This window comes from Manduca sexta, chromosome 14, assembly GCF_014839805.1.
Source record: "Manduca sexta isolate Smith_Timp_Sample1 chromosome 14, JHU_Msex_v1.0, whole genome shotgun sequence".
Classification (NCBI taxonomy): Eukaryota; Metazoa; Arthropoda; class Insecta; order Lepidoptera; family Sphingidae; genus Manduca; species Manduca sexta.
Window position 1 is genome coordinate 10679903 of NC_051128.1, and position 17489 is coordinate 10697391.

At 34.5% G+C, this 17489-nt stretch overlaps 3 protein-coding genes across 4 annotated transcripts in view; 2 read left to right on the top strand and 1 right to left on the bottom strand.

The window, feature by feature from the left end:
* Positions 1-467: 467 nt before the first annotated feature.
* Positions 468-8244, bottom strand: LOC115447532 (ras-related protein M-Ras). 2 transcript variants are annotated; one of them, XM_030174642.2, is made up of 6 exons: positions 7918-8140; positions 5849-5908; positions 5324-5477; positions 4808-4961; positions 4528-4690; positions 468-4190 (listed from the first exon to the last, which is right to left on the bottom strand). In XM_030174642.2, the coding sequence occupies exons 2-6, from the start codon at positions 5873-5875 to the stop codon at positions 4107-4109; spliced, it is 582 nt and encodes a 193-aa protein (XP_030030502.1). In that variant the 5' UTR covers positions 5876-5908; positions 7918-8140; the 3' UTR covers positions 468-4106. The 2 variants fall into 2 exon arrangements, with proteins under 2 accessions (XP_030030502.1, XP_030030501.1); XM_030174641.2 differs by lacking the exon at positions 5849-5908 and having other exon boundaries at positions 7918-8244.
* The window catches only part of LOC115447530, a 41396-nt gene continuing 32040 nt past the window's right edge, over positions 8134-17489 (top strand). Inside the window, exon 1 of the mRNA XM_030174639.2 lies at positions 8134-8290. Within this exon, the coding sequence (XP_030030499.1) occupies positions 8242-8290 (49 nt within the window). The 5' untranslated portion in view covers positions 8134-8241. The remainder of the gene's footprint in view (positions 8291-17489) is intronic.
* On the top strand, positions 13285-15383 carry LOC115447531. The gene is made up of 3 exons (XM_030174640.2): positions 13285-13605; positions 14175-14315; positions 14946-15383. Exons 1-3 carry the CDS (start codon positions 13378-13380, stop codon positions 15312-15314), a joined length of 738 nt encoding a protein of 245 aa, XP_030030500.1. The 5' UTR covers positions 13285-13377; the 3' UTR covers positions 15315-15383.

Sequence of the window (17489 nt, forward strand, 5' to 3'; positions counted from 1 at the left end):
ACAGGTTTCCTCACGATGTTTTTGTTCACCATTAAAGCGAATGATAAATTCACAAAGAATACACACATGATTTTAGAAAAGTCAGAGGTGTGTGCCCTTGGGATTTGAACCTGCGGACATTCGTCTTAGCAGTCCGTTCCTCACCCAACTAGGCTATCGCCGCTTTCTAGTCACGATTAGACGCTATAATTCGATTAAGGCAGCCAGAATAAGGCATTTGTTATTTAAAAATTATCGTAACTCTTTTCTCCATGTTTCATGCAATGGGTGTCAGCATTAACCATATTGGCTCGAGTATTAAACGGAGCTGAACATATAAAAATGTGTTCAATCCATTTATAACGCCATCCATTTTAAATTTCTATTATTATTTTGTAATTTAGACGAAATCTATGTCATGGAAATAACATTTAGTTGCATACGCTTTATGCAAAATCGCTTCAAATCAGGATAAATAATGAAACACATTTTTGTTCTACATTTATTACATTAATTACAACATACAAAACATATAAGTTATATTATAACAACTGTCTGCATCGGCCCGCGCACGCTAGGCTTTACACGCGGCGTTCTCTGGACGTTACAGAAAACATTACACGTGACAATATATTATCCACCTAATAGCAGATTTTGGGGTTATTGCTTGGAGAGTAGGAATTGGGAAGATAGGTTGTAGGGTCATTATGGTTTTTTGAATGTGCATTATCGGTACTTAAGCAGGGATCAAAGACAAGCTTCCTTCTAAAATCCTGTACTCAGCGCCAGATATCCTTCACAACCTGTTGCAGAATAACGATTCAACAAATTGAGCCCAGATCGCTGATCGTTATTGCTACGACGGCCTTCTTTCTATACAACCAACTCCGCTTTCAGTGTAATGTAAAATGGCGCGGCGACATGCCAGTCGTTATGGCAGCCTGCACAATCTTGTATGAATATACTTTACGTCTAATATCACTTTAGAGTAATTTTGAACTATAATAGAAATGTAATAAAAATCTATGTACGTCAAATTTAAATTTTATTTATTTTATTTTAGTTGAACAAAATATCTCGGAAATGTCATTTAATTTCATGCTATCGCTCAATAGATGGCGCTTTACCAATATCCAGTCAATAGGAAACATAATATTATGACTACCTACCTTTTTTTTATTACCGCCATTACAACAGGGGGTCACTGGGGTAACCACAATAATGCATTGTTTTTTATTACATTTCTTATTATAGTAACCATTAAGTTATCTTTGAAATCTTTTCGAGTTTGAAAATAAATAGGATAACAAGGAATAATATTTGGCGAATGTTTACAACTGTACACTAACAGACGATGTCCACACGGGACGTTTTGCCGCTGCATTTATTTCAACGCCCCGTGTGAACCTCCCCTAAATATCTCACTAACATTTACTTACTGGAACACTTAATAACGTTACATATTCAATTCCTTCTTTTATATTAATTTTATACGCCTTTTAGATCCTAAATTTATATCTAATTTGTGATAATGTCAAGCTAATATATATTTTCGAGTTTTTTTTTTGGCCACAGTCTTATGATTTTTTACAGTAATAATCCGGTATTCGATCAAATGGTCACTTGATGCTGTCTGACCATCACCGATGCCAGAGGAATCGAAAGTGCAATTCTTAACTTTAGGGTCATTTTTGGTATGGGAAGGAACAAATAACCTAAAATTCACACAATTTATACTGGAATGTATGCGACCTGTATAACGTTTATAATGAATAAAATATTTAAATAATTAGTTACATAAATATAAATCTCTTTACAAACATGTCTTCGACAAAAATAAATTGTGCGGGTAATACTTTCATAATATTTTGAAACTGCTTTTATACATAACTTACATATAATACAGAGATGTTGCCAGCGAAAGGTATGTGGGTACAACCCCCCACTGAATTCAACAGTAAAAACAATTATATTTGCTGATAGGAGCATTTTGCTTATAGCTATAAAAAGGTTTTTTTTTTATATTAGTTACGAAGTCTCTCTCTTTATTTACTGTTGGATAGTGTTCAGGAATACTCTATGATAAGATACACAATGTTTGGAAGCAATATGTTTTCATATTTGTATATTAAGAAAATAGTTATAACAATATTATATGGTTGGTATTTTCAGATATTACTATAAATAAACAAAAACACTTAACATAACAACGATTTCAAGTATTTTACAAAATAATATATTAATAATCTGCTTATAAATAATTTGATGCAATCTACATATTACATACCAGTAAATGTTTTAAAAATATGCATTTGTGCCAGCGTCTTGTATACAGAAATTAAAGGACGCTTTGTTATCAGCCAATAAACACAACACAAGCTTATAGCACCGTTGGTCGGCGAATTTGCGACTAGTTGCACTTTTTTTTGCAAAAATACTACATTCAGACGATGTATCGACTTTCTAAAAGAGCAACGAGATCGGCAATTGCCGTTGCTAAAGTATCACGATTTGTGTTTCTAATATCATCACTTAAAATGGGCAAATTTGTGCAAGTCATTACATAAAATACACAAGCTCATTTTACATCAATAAAAAATATTGAGACAAATATACCAAGTGCAGGTCTGTGAATAAGGGGGAAAATCTTTATGTATATAATGAGTATTAGTATAAATAAAGCTTTATATATGTCCCTTATGACTACGTTAAACAAAATGGGTATATTTGGTATAACACTTGTGATAACATGTCTTCAGACGACGCGGTGCACATTGACTGCAGCTGAATACTTAACCGACGAGAAAATGGGGTTATTAATTCATCGGCCATATTTTTATATAATCTTTCTTATCTTTGAAATTTTTGGGGAAAACCCTGTTGAGCAGTGGACATCCTGCGACTGATGTTGATGATGATGATGTTTGATGATGATTTTATATTACCGATACACAATACGCATGCTTGCAAAACACCTGCTTTCGTAATATTAAAGGCGTAAAATACTGACAAATATTATTCAAATTATTGCAAAAGTCTATACATATATATCTATACATTTTTGTTTGTTATCTTGTCACGAAAATTTCAATAATAATTATTATTATTAATGACTCTAATTTAGGTCGGCATGAGCGCCACCATTACAGATGGACAGTAAACCACCCAAAATTTAATATTTCTGCACCAAGGTTTAGTAAGATTTTTTTAATGAGCTTGGTTTAATTTCTTACTGCACCTGACGGTAAGTGCAGTACGGTCCAGATAGAGTTTAAACTGATATCAAAATCAAAATTCTAGCATGTCTTTGGCATCTTCTAGCGTAATAATACTTTTAGTACATTGTAATTAAAGCTACATATAACACTGCAGACAATGTGCTTACATTAATACTAAACAACGACATAACCTACTGGGGTTTCAATAGACGTATCCGCTTAGAGAATGTTTTCTCGTTTCTAATGTTTTATCCTGGGGCGACGAAGTGACTGCGTTGGGACTACACTGTACAGCTATCAGTACAGGCGATTTGAAGAGTTGAATTTGTTCAACATTTTTGTGAGTGACTACATCGATGATCACGTGAGTAGTACCGACTTGTCTTACTGGATGTACCATTTAGTACTAGTGAAGATGAGTCACTTTGGCGGGTTTTACACCATATAATGCCGGTATTCAGTTTGAGTAAAAAATATAACCTGCACACACTAGCTATTATGACTTGAACGCAAAAATATTTTTTGGGATGAATTTACTTCACAAGCTATGTACCTCTGTCAGTCACCGGAAATGGCGATGAAAGAATTTCAGAACTTGTATTGTCTATGCCAATGTAGTATTTTAAATTCTTGAGGTATCAACGCAGTTTGTCAGACTCATTGTCGCTGAATTAAATCGCGCGTATTGTGCTTAATTATTTGTAAGCAAGGTTAACAAATACTTTCAACAATCAAACACAATATACTCCGGACTCCGCAGATGATTTCGTGTCGCGGGTACCCGACGAACTTTACACACAGCACCCAGACTTGGAACAAATATTTGCACAAACTTTTGTATCCGTGCGATCCAACGCGCGCGACCGCAGCGCTGCGTCACGAGTGAGGGGTGAGCGGGGCGGGGAGGACTCAGAGAAGACAGCACTTCCCGATCCTCCTCCGGCGTCTTTGCTTCTCCTCTTGCTGGGGATGGTTACGGATGATGCGCACCAACTGTGGAACAAGTATATTTCTTTTAATAAAGTGTCACTAACAGCAACGGGAGGAAAAAACCCAAGTTCTGAGATCAGCGGAATAGTGTCACAGGTTCGTCTGGTCACCAAAATAAATTTTTAGTTTCTGTACTTTCTTTGCCTGCAATGGCAAAGGAGCTAACGACTCACCAGATAGTAATGGATCACCGTCAATCGACGTCGGCAATGCAAGTTTATATTGTAAAGTGCGTAACTCGTCTCGGTCGTGGTATGTGTTTACGCCGGTAATTTGGACCTCCTCGCTCACCGCGCGCATGCGCACCAGGTCCGCGCTGTATAGTGTGTGCGTGTGGTACCTCGTGGAAGGCGGCGTCGATGTTGAGCGGCGGCTCCTTGGCGCTGGTCTCGATGTAGGGCGCGCCGAGAGCGCGCGCGAGGTCGCGGCCCGCCTCCTCGCTCACCGCGCGTACGTGCACGAGGTCGACTTTGTTCGCGGCCACCAGCATTGGGTACGTCTCCCTGTGACATCATTATACATCAGAATGAGACGGATACATAGTGATGGTCAGCGCCTGCGCAAAAAAAATACCATTGTTGCATCTACAATGATAAACGGCTCAAACAACATTTTGGTACCTGTCTTTAACCCTGAGTATTTGCGTATGAAAGTGGCGTATGTTCTCGTAGCTCTGCTTGTCCGTGACCGAGTACACGAGCAGGAACCCGTCGCCCTTGCGCATGTACTGCTCGCGCATCGCGCTGAACTCCTCCTGACCGGCCGTGTCCAATACTGGGGACAACATAATTAATTAATTAAATCGACTTGGAAAAAATCTATAACACACCATCTATAAAACTAAGGTACTTAGTTAAATTGGATACACCATTCCTTCTGTTATAATATGTGCATTTCAATATATTTGAATATTGTAAAGGAATTTCAAACCCACTTACATTCATTTTTGGTGCTTCGAGTCGGAAGTGAACCAGCAACCTAGATAGGTCGGATGAGGTCTTAAAATGAAGATAATAGGGAAGAGGCCGTATGCAAAACAACACAAGATACAATTTCAATTGTAATCGACTAAATAATATCACCACTCCGACACCCGCTGCCAACATGAATACTATGTTAAATAATTCCAGTCTCACCATCGAGTATGCACCATTGTCCATCGACTTCGGTGTGCTGTATGTATGAGTCCTCGATGGTGGGGTCGTAGTCTGTCACGAATAACTTCTGGAAGAACTGGATGGTAATAGCGCTCTTGCCGACGCCGCCATCGCCCACCACCACCAACTTCACCTGCAATGTTAAGATCATAAAAGTAATTAATATTATTAATAAAGAATTTGAGTATACCAAGTGACTTTTTTTTATGTTGTCTAAATTTCAATTACTAAAACATCAGGTGTAGGGAACTAATGCAGTAAAGAGAGATAATATAATATGCTTTTTGTATGTAGAATTAAACTTTAGATTACATTTGCCTTTATTCATTACTGTAATACTTTTTAATCCATTACTTCTGGATCATTCTGTGTTACATACCCCAATTTGTTGTTATGTTGGTACTACATCCTAAAAGGTAGGGTAAATAGAATATAAGTATAGGCCAAGGCTATGCAACAAAAATCGAAATTAAGCATAAAACAATGAAATACAAAGCCACATACACTGTCACTGTCTTTGAATAGCGACATTGCAGTTATCACAAATATAGCTATGCGTCAAATCTGAAACGAAAATTTATAAAATTTTAATGTTATGTGAATTATAATAAGCAAAATTACATTTTATTACTACAGGCAACACAAAATCACATATTCAAAAACAACGAAGCAAGCATTTATTTTAAAAATTACTATTTATAAACAGCAAGACAGACCAGTTAACTATCCTAAGGGTCGGACTTAAATTAAGTCAACTTTAATTTATTATACAGCACACTGATTATTTCAATATCAAGCCAATGCACATAATATTTTCCACATCTGAGAAAGAAGGATTAATCCATACCAAGAAAGGATTAACCGTCTCTATAAAATACAAAAAATTACAACTTCCAAAAAATACCTGCAGTAAATAATGTTTAATTTAACTACTTATTTATTTTGTGTAATTTTTGAAAATAAAATGACAACACTGTTTTAAAATACAAATAAAAATATTTTATGTGATTGTAATCTAGCGCACATAACAACTCAACTGAGCAATGAGACATAAGCCTCTGTTATTGTCCTTGTAAGTGTCCAAATTATCGCCGGCCAATGCACGGACACAATGAATCATTAATTATTGTATTGTATTGTTGCCTATTTTTATACAAGTGATAGACAGTTACCGTGTTTACCATTTTAATTATCCGTCCATTGTCCTTGTGCCATAATTTAATTATTCTGTAAATAAGTTAAACTTCCAACAGACTTACAAAATGGAGTCTATTCTACTGAAGTTATAAGGCTAGGTTTTGCTTGGCTAAGATTTTTTATAACATAAAATCCTCGTGGGATATTGATAATACTTTAATTCATTACCATAAATTAATAATTGCTTGAACATTTGAAAACATATCACAATTCCACATCCCTTTACTGATAAGAGCATTTTATTTTATTTTTAAATGTCACTCAATTTAACCATTTCATTAAATCACAGATATAAGTAAATGTAGGTCATTATAGACTCTGCTTATCGTAATGTTTGCAATGCACTGTGCCATTTAATACAGAGCTTTTTCTCTGTATTGTGACAACTGAACTGAATGTGAAATTTATAGTGATATTTATTACAATAAAGTAACTTTTATGTTGGTTATGAACAGCCACAGGGCTGACATGAAATATTTTATATTAAGTGTGGATGCAAAACAACATTCATCAATTTGTGGTCTCAATTTGTTGACCTCAAATGCAGAATAATTTAAAATAATCTTGGCATACTTCTTGTACATTGTATAATTCTTAGCTTCACACATGATACCGACTTTACAAAGATCATCCTTGGATTGATAAGAGATAGACAAAAGTGAAATAAGATGATCCACAGAGTACAATTATTTTATTCCATCTCATGTCATATGGAGAATGACTACTAATACTATTTTAAATATACAGAATATTTCAAATTTAAAAATGAATACTCAAACTGTGAATTAAGAAAAAAAAAATCATAAGATTTATTATTACATTTACAGTTCAAATGAAGTAGTAAATTGATTACAGAACATGAGAGAACTACTTAGACTGACTTGAAGTGACTGGTTGAAAATAAACAGCAAAGTTATTCCTGTATCATGTGTTGGGTGGAACAGCGTGGAGTGTGATAGTGTGAACGATAATGAATGTGGATGTTTCAAATTATGTGCTACAGATTATTTACCAGTTGCATTCTTCACACACCACTGTGCCTACTTACGGCCATATGAATGAAATTAGAAACTACATAATCTGCAATCAAGGTCTATTTCTCTGAAGAGAAAATAAATTATGTGCTCAGAGCTGTGTCTTACACTTTCCGGGCGGAATCAGTAGAGCATTAAATTTAATATCAGTGACCACAAGCTGCCAACAACTATAATTACATATATTGCGAGTAAAAAAGCACATAAATATATTATTTTTACATTTTCCTTAATTTTTGGTATACGATTTGTATAATAAAATGTGGTGTATTTTCTTTAACTCAAAAAACATAGTACGATTATACACAAGGAAAATACTCAAATGTAAATTATTATGCTCACCGTGGGCAGGTTCTCGTTGGGCGGACCGGGGCGAGTCATCGTGCCAGCTTCCGCGTCGCTCCACCAAACAAACTAGCTTGTGTACTACGTTCATCAATCATAAGAATATTATTAGCGGAATCGTCAAAACCATTTTTGCAATTACAATTTTTGTTTTCTTTAATGTTGGCAGCGCGCCGTCCGTCAACCTACTCAGCTGTTAACTTATCTTTTCAGCTACTGCGTGCGTCACGATAACGCGTATTTAGTGTAAACACGATAAAACAATAAAAAAATTAAAATAATAGACACTTGTTCCGAAATTGTTAAAATATCTGAGACGTGATGTCCAATAGTGATGTAGTTGCTGTTGTGGACGGAGTTGGTGAATGGGGTGAGTATTATTTTTTTTATTTCAATAAACAGAGTAATGTCTATGATGTATACTCATTTAAAATATTTTTCCTGCAATATCGCGGCGTACATAGATGTTTTTTATAAAAAAAGAATTTGGTGCAATTTTTTCAATATAGTTATAGTATTCAAACTCCTTGGGACTATAATAATAATAAACGAGTATAACTTAAATCCTTATCTCGACACCACTTCGATACTATAACATCACTAAACCAATTTGACATTTGATTTGGTTAATCCACAGCTTATAAATCGCAATAATTAATCTGGTACAACATCGACTAATATTTTCTACCTTGTTCGAGTGAATCGATTGTATATATGCACTGTCTGCAAAAAAGATTTTTTGATAAGGGCATTGGATCTGCAGATTCAGAATTATTGAGTCATATTTTTATATGGACTTTGTACTGATTCCATGCAGAGGAAAAGGGCTCAAAATACACGTCCTGAATATTTTTTCTTTGCCTGTAATACTTACTAGTTTATTGGATCCCTGCCATTGCCAATGTCACTTTCCGTGAATTTCACAGTATATCGTCCGTCCTCAATGTTTTAAACTGTTTTGAAAATTACCAGCAGATACTCTCTAATTTTAATAATATAGATGTGGATTCCGAATAATATACTTTAGTGAATATGGATTAATTTTATAAATTCACCTTTTAAACCAAAGTGAAAGCCCTTTAGCGATATATATTGAAACTGTACGCATAGATTAATTACACGAAAATATAAATTGATGCAATCAATAGTAGATTATTTATCCCAAATAATTTAAAGGAAATTTCCTATTTCCCTTATATATTAAAATATAGTTATCACAGCCGTTACAAATGCATACATTAAAAGCTCAAGGGTCTCGTCCCTTCACTCCACAGTCTACACCCCATCGGCAGTAACTTATAATTCTAAGGAGTACATATTAAGTATGCACGGACACGCATTAGGTGATATCACTTACGGGGAAATACTGAATATAAATAATTTATAAGAGCGTCTGAAAAATCCAAAAATATTTTATATGGTTGTACTTACGAATTTATATTATATTGATGTCGAGAAATGCTGTATCTTACAATTTGCCGTCACCTTCTATGAATAACTGAAAAGGTTTGATTACAATATGCTGTTACATTTATTATAAGTATTTTACTAAAAGAAGTGAAAAAAGCTGGAACTATAATTTTTTATTTAGAAATATGTCAGTACTTGTTTAGCGCGTTTGATTTTTTGATAATGTATACTGTAATTTATAAATTTTCTAGAACCCTTATTAGTAGGTTTCTACCCTTAAAAGAAAAAATCGTAGGTTTGTTCTTATTTTATTTTATAAATATATGATTAACTTCTCGTCGTATTTTTCTCTATGAATAAATTATCACTAGAACACTATAGTTACCCACTGTTTCTTTAGATTTGCCTCGTGTGTTCTGCCGAGATCCAATGATCACTGTTTTCACAATAGTCTCAACTACTTCAACTGTTATAATCGGTTTCATAGCTGATTACACAATACACCACATCAAAGAATCAATCAAATCATTTGCGATTGAATACCTAAACTGACCTGTATAATATGATTTTTTTTCTATTGGAAACTTAGGATTTTAACGTATGATCAAAAAGCAAGTAATAGGGTAGAGCAGTCGTATATTTATTTATTAAAATCCACAGCACGTAATACTAGCATGATATAAATGTTTGTTACATTGTTTGGCGTTTAACAAAGTGTATGAAGAGGTTGGGCCAGAGTGGTATATTATCTCATAGAACACCAGCATGTATGGGTAGCATTGCTGCACTAAATAGTTACTCGCTCATTTGCCTAAGTTTTCTTATACAATAATCCTTGGTTCTGATCTAAGGTCTACTGATAAGATCCCTTTACAATCTTGACTTGGTAATATATCTTTCTGTAGGTACAGTATTCATTTATTAGAGCCAGTAATTTGGAAGGAACTCCCGAAGTGAAGCTCTTAAGTCTCTAAGAGGATTCTTTCTCCTTCCCCGACACTTCTTTCCCCTGATAGCTCCTGCCAAGTTACCTCCAGGTTCCTGGCAGTCGCTAAGCTGGGGTATGCCAGTATCCCATTCGCAGGTTTCCCCTGGTGTTAACTGCGAGGACCGATAAATAAATATATCCTACCAACAAGAAATGAAAAGCGAAAATATATACAAATTAGTCTTAACCAACATAAGTAGACTTTATTGTGGTACGACCCTCAGTTGTTTACAGAACCCATGCCGACGAGTTTTACATTTTGATACTGGTCTAATACTATTATTTTTGCAGACATTACTTCTTCCAAAAAGGGTAATCTTGGGTAGAGTAATATATTCGTAGTCACGGACGCGCCGCCGCCATGAGTCCCCTGACCTATTTCGGGTCCCCTTTCGGTCAATACACCTGCTACGGAAGCGCCGCGCCATTCAGATTAGCCCAAACAAAAAATTACGCACATATTCCACTTAACCAAATTGCGAACTTATAAATAATAAATAAATTTATTCTTTAAACAACTTTTATTACTGATTTTCAATTGTTTTGATAAATCCATGTCATAAAGACGTGGTCCCTTATTGTGTCAGTCGACCCCATTTTAGTTTCTTTATAAATAATATTTGCCTAAATACTGTATTTACCCATTCCTGCACTAGTGGCCTATGGCAGCGTAAAAATTAAGCTATGATATATAAGGTTTTGGATTCGATATTACTGTAGATAGATGTTTTGTATGACGTATCCTGTAGTTACTAACGTCGATACAAGCCCCGTAACTTGGACAAGAATATATGCGTATGCAAAATAGTGTTCCACGACACGTGCGCAATTTTTTCGAAGATAATAATATATTTGGAGTCTATATTAATCTATTTTATTTTCATCGAATGCGTATCTACGTAATGCATATCTGAAGGTTATTTAAAAAAAAATATAGCTTGAAGTAGGCGCTCAGCTTGAAACGTTCGTGTAAATTTCGCCTGTATAAACGTTTCTGCGCTTGAATGCGTAGCTTGCATGTCTTACGAAGCACGGCGTGAATACACAACCGAACTAAGTCTTTGTGAGATATTATGATATAGGTATTGAATATTATGCTACGTAGTGCGTAAGTTACTTAATGTATCTACTCACTAAGTAATTACTTACTTGTAAGTCATGGATGTAGAAAAAGTAAATAATAACTACGTGATGCAGACCGAAAAATAAAGTAGGTATAATAATTATTATAAGTAATTTATCTCTTAGTTCTTTAAGGTGGTAGCTCAAGGTCCATTTTCATACATTTTGTTTCGGCTTTAATCTGGGTAACTAAACAAGTATTGGCAAGTAAAGACTTTAAATTCACGTCTAGTTAGTGATTAGTTCTCGCAGTTGAAAGAAAAACGTAAAAATAATTAATAATCATGGATATTTCGGCCTTTAAAATTTAATATGACGAAATTTTAAAGGCAGAAATATCCATGATTATTAATTATTTTACGTTTTCTTTCTTTACTTCAGATTAAATGGACCTTGAGCTACCACCTTAAAGGATCTTATAAACAAATCTAAACTCAAATCAATTTTATACTGTAAGTGTAAAAATCCTTTGTGGTAAGAAAAGATATTTTGGCTTTACGTTGTTTTCACGAAATTTAAATCGTAAACGATGCAAACAGTATTATTTTTTGTTGTTGTTTGAATTGTAGTTGATTAAGATTGATAATCGCTGACCAAAAGTTATCTATATATATAAAAATCAATTGCTGTTCGTTAGTCTCGCTAAAACTCGAGAACGGCTGAACGGATTTATCTTATCTTGGTCTTGAATTATTTGTGGAGGTCTAGGGAAGATTTAAAAGGTGAGAAAAATTCGAATAATTGCCGGGAAAATCCTCAAAACAGCATTTTTCTATTTCCCATACAAACGTTTTCTAACTAATACGTAGAGTCAATTTGAGCTTTATTGCTATTGTATAAAGTTCACTGTTGTCTAAGCAATGTAGGTGTGTTCCTAACATCAAAGCAGTGTGCGTTGGAGCACAGAATATAATAATGTAATGTCGCGTTCTGAAACTCAACAAAAGTGATATCGCGGACCCGACTAAATTGAACAGTCACAAAATTTAATATATCATTAGTTATTTGGTTGGCTTCACGATATTATTTCTTTTGTTTTACTTTAAAATGCATGTTTTCGTTATGGACAATTTTTGAGCTACTTTTGTATATCTATACTTATAATAAATCTGTAGAGAGGTCAATTCTGTACATGAAATATATTTCCAAAATAACTGGGGGTGATTAGGGATCGATACTGATGCTAAAAATGCAATTAGTAAAATTTTTGTCTGTCTGTCTGTCTGTATAACCGTTATAGAAACAAAAACTACTCGACGGATTTTAACTTAACTTGGTACAATTATTTTTCATACTCCTGAGCTGGTTATAGTATACTTTTCATCACGCTACAATTAATAGGAGCATAGCAGTGATGGAAAATGTTGGGAAAACGGGAGAAGTTACTCCATTTTTAAGCTTCCGTCATTTCGTGTGCAACCTTAATGGTTAAAAGTTCCTTCGATTTCACCAGGATCCCATCATCAGACCCTGACCGGACAATCGGACCACCTGCATACCACCATAAATTAAAAAAACATCCCGACAAATTGAGCACCTTCTCCATTTTTGAAACCCGAAATCCACGCGGGCGAAGCTGCGGGCGGAAGCTAGTTATCAATAAAAAAATGGTGATTATATTACGACGTAGTACATCGTGTCAAGTAGTTGGCATATTTTTTTTTTTATTTACATCGATATTTTCTGAGGTACATACATATTGTTTTATTTATATTACTTTTATAGCTTTTGTATTTATGACAAAAAGTTTTAAAAGAGCGTTCTAAAAAAACAACTGTCAAACATCAATATCAACTAAACCCTTTGCCTATCCAATACAAAGGAAAATAAAAAAAAAACAATGTCAAAAAGACATTTCGTGAAATGTCAATTTTACTTTGATTTTCGTGTTGTAAATAGTGATTTCGTGGTTACTTTAATATTTTAAGATTAATAAAATGTTTCCTCTACAAAAGGATATTTGGACTGAAGTGATAAGCTTATACAAAAATATGCCATTTCTGTGGGACAAAAGCGACCCTAAATATACGAGCAGACAATCTCGAGAGATTGGCTATAATATCATTCTCCAAAAATACAAAGAACATGATAAACATGCGAATATGGCAGTTCTAAAGAAGAAAATAGATAACATGAGGACATCCTACAGGCGGGAATTGAAGAAGGCAAGTAGATTATTAAATGAGTATTTATGGCGCCAAAACAGTGATATGTTTTGGTAATGTATACAAAAAAATGCCGGACAAGTAAAAGTTGCACTCGCGCACTGAGGTTTCCGTACAGACTAGCTTTTTTTTGTTAGTAAAGTACATATTTACGGTTTTTCGACATTTTTCCCTTATACAAGCTGTAAGACATTGCTTTTATTCAAATTTCATGATTCTGAGGTCAACAGGAAGTGCTCTGTAGGTTTTGATTTCTTTGTATAAGCGCAAAATATGTGACATGATTATTAGTTAGATTTTCTCAGGTAAGTGAGAGCACACTCTTGAAATATGCCATCCTATTTCTCAGACAGATGGACATGATCCTAGAGCTCCTTTTGCAATAAAGAAGAACCCTAATGTATTCATTTTAATATAATGAATTCTTTATGCATATTATGCACATTTTATTCATAGTGACTGGGCCAAAATGAACATAAGGTGTACCTACATTCTATAAACTATTACAGAAACTTTCTTACATTTATAACCTGTTCACCTTGAAATACCATTTAAAACCTACTTTTCAGGTGTTACTTTCAAAAAGAAACTCTTTAACTCCGGAAGATCGATATGTTCCAGAGTTGTGGTACTTTGACTCTCTGAGCTTCCTGGATAAACACATAGTTCTGCAGCACAACAGGGACAGCTCTGATGAGGATGACATGGAGGTATTTAACTTATTGATTCATACGAAGCCTTTGTTCTCACAGCATTTTGTGTAAAGGCATGAAACATCAGCCCCATGTTGTAATTAAATATTTGAAATATCATTTTAATTTATATCATTTAACTAATAAACATAATAACATTCTGGCTTTAGTAAATAAAATTCTACAAATTTTGTTTGGTAGGTGATATTTCATGTTTGAGAAAGCAAAATGGACAATGAAATATAATCAACAACATGAATAAATAATGATTTCTTAAGTTTATGTGAATGTTAGACATTTAAATTAAACTATTTTACGAATTTTATCGCGGTTTTAATATTTTACTTTTCTCAGACTTCTCAGACTTCAAGACACTGTGAGCTCATTCTGCGTGGATCGGACCACTAACAGCTAATAAATTGTAAAAGTTGTATATTTATAAAATGTAGGTAGATATTGTAACTCTGACTTTGCGGATGAACAACACCTCAGTCCCCCCGTGACCATGAAGGCTGCAAAGTCTTTGAAACGTCGGGAGATAAGTAAAATATTAAAACCACGATAAAATTCGTAAAATAGTTTAATTTTAAATGAATAAATAATTTAACTTTGAAATACAACTGATATTAATAAAATAATCCTTTACAGCTAAGTCATATAACAGAGTCACAGTCCTACACAGATGACAGCAGTAACTTCAACCCTTCAATAGAAAACTTATTTTACCAAGACTTTGAGTATGATAATGATATACTACCAAGAAAGAAACGAAAAAAAGTAAAAAGAGAAATTCCAGATGAATTAGGAGATGCAGATACACTGGATAATGTGCAAGAGGATGATTGGCTTGTAGTTGGGAAGTCTATAGGAGTGCAGCTGAAGGGCCTGGACAGCCGCCAATCAGCAATAGCACAAAAAATAATTGCAGAAACACTTTTCTACGCAAAGCTTGGGAAGCTCAAAGAGTATTCAACTGTAAGTTTTAATGAACCTCACAAGGAGCTATCGGATTTCTGATTGTTAATGATGGGTTAAGTGTAAATGTTAAAAATAAAACCGTTTAATAAAATATGGATATTTTAAAAATGGATTTTAAGTGTTCATACATGTGAGTTGGTAAGGTCACTAGTTCTGTGACCGGTGTTGCCATTTTTGGCTGGAATGGACTTGTTTTGTCCTTAGTAAAACCATAATATAATATGCCAAATTAATCAAACACTGTCAACTTATGCAATTAAAAGCCTTTGTAAATAACTTAAATTAGAAGTAACAACTGCTTTTCTAAGATTTAGAAATAGATTAGATTATTTACATAACTAAACGTTATTGGAGAAATGTCTATTTTACTGACTTGTGTATAAATCAGTTGGACTAACACTGCTGTGATTAGTGTTCCATGATAGGAGACAACTAAAATTAAAGATTTAACTTTAAAAGGGTTTATATTAGCATTAAAACTTGCAGAATTTATTTTCCACAATCAATTTTTACCATGTAAAGAATAACAGCAAGCTGAAATCTGCAAATTTTGAAGCTAAGTAAAATGGAGTTCATTGAGATTCTTCTAGGACTTGAGTCGCATTTGTCTAGAATTATTGAAATACAGTCACAAGTGGATATGCACCTGATGTTCTTTCTGAATATATTGCCGCGGGAATTTGCTATTCTAAACTTAGGTTTTGAAAGATAGCTCTAAGTGTTCAATTGTTTTGGAGAGCGGCAATAGCCTAGTTGGGTGTGAAATGAACTGCCAAGACGAATGACCACAGGTTCAAATCCCAAGGGCACACACCTCTGACTTTTCTAAAATCTGTGTGTGTGTATTCTTTGTGAATTTATCGTTCGCTTTAACGGTGAAGGAAAACATCGTGAGGAAACCTGCAAAACTGAGAAGTTCTCTATAGGAATTCCGAAGGTGAGTGAAGTCTACCAATTAGCACTAGGCCAGCGTGGTGGACTAAGGCCTAATCCCTCTCAGCAGTAGAGGAAGCCCGTCCTCAGCAGTGGGCAAGTATATAATACAGGGCTGATATTATTATTATTATTAATGTCGCTTCTATAATATACACATGCTAACTAGGATGTTATCTTGGTTGAAAGATTCTTTTTTCGCAAAATCAAAGATATGACTTATTACTACTATCACAAAGAGCGAGATTACTTTACCCATGTTAGCATATGTATACTAGTTATAATACACCATTTATGTATGTTTTCAAATCAAGTGAACAAATTTGAACAGTAAAAGATAGAATAAACATTTTTACGTGTAATTTTGTAGTTTCATTAATTATTTCTTTATGGTATTGTAGACTTCTTACAGAGATTTCGACATTACGCTATTTTAATATATACCATTTTATATCTTTGAAGGCATAAATGGTTTTTGTGAGACGTATTCCCTCAGGCCACACCCCCTATTGAAATAATTATTCCTATTGTATTCGGTTTCGATGTGAAATGCAATGGCAATCATCACGAATTCGTGCCCCGAAGGCTGGTGACTATCGTGTTTCGTCTCGTTACCATGGCAACCACCCGTCAATATGGCGGCTCTTTTGACTTCCCGCGCTTTGTTTTGGGTCCTTCGAGTCTAGCGTATCGATTAGCACGTTCTGAAACCTTAATGAAAAAGACTACAAATAAATTGAGAGAAACATAACTCCCCCTTATTAAATAAAGTGAAGTGTAAATAGGGCCGCTATTAAACTTTATGACATTATGACGTGTTTATGTCGCGGAGTAGAAAATACAACTACGAAAATAAATTATAATTAAATAAAACATTATCGTTTATAAGCGCCTGAAGTGCCAAGGCTTTAGGTTCGATCTCCTGGTCGGACAAAGAGATATTGGGTTCTTCTACCCAGTATCAGCCCGGAGTCTGGAATTTCTGAATATGGCGATAAGATTGCCCCCTATCACATCATGGGACGGAATACACACGGCGGAAAGTACGTTCAATAGTTGTGCCTCTGCCTACCCTTCGGAGAAAAAGGGCGTGAATGTGTGTATATACGATTGTAATCAAATGTCTTAAGTAACCAAAACATTTACGCAGGCAGTACATCGTGTAATGAATTAGGATCTAGAACCCTTTAGCTTTGGCAATTTATCAACAATTTCTTGTTTAAAGTCTCGAGAAATCCATTCTATTTTTCTCAGACATTTACAGCTTCAGCCTGAAATAAA

Excerpts from the sequence above, each read along its gene's own strand:
- LOC115447532 (XM_030174641.2), bottom strand. The coding sequence starts at position 7,956 with ATGACTCGCCCCGGTCCGCCCAACGAGAACCTGCCCACG. Across the intron at positions 5,478-7,917 it reads CCAACGAGAACCTGCCCACG|GTGAAGTTGGTGGTGGTGGG; the intron begins GTGAGCATAATA and ends TTAACATTGCAG. Across the intron at positions 4,691-4,807 it reads ATACTCAGGGTTAAAGACAG|GGAGACGTACCCAATGCTGG; the intron begins GTACCAAAATGT and ends ATGATGTCACAG.
- LOC115447531 (XM_030174640.2), top strand. The coding sequence starts at position 13,378 with ATGTTTCCTCTACAAAAGGATATTTGGACTGAAGTGATAAGCTTATAC. Across the intron at positions 13,606-14,174 it reads ACAGGCGGGAATTGAAGAAG|GTGTTACTTTCAAAAAGAAA; the intron begins GCAAGTAGATTA and ends CCTACTTTTCAG. Across the intron at positions 14,316-14,945 it reads CTGATGAGGATGACATGGAG|CTAAGTCATATAACAGAGTC; the intron begins GTATTTAACTTA and ends AATCCTTTACAG.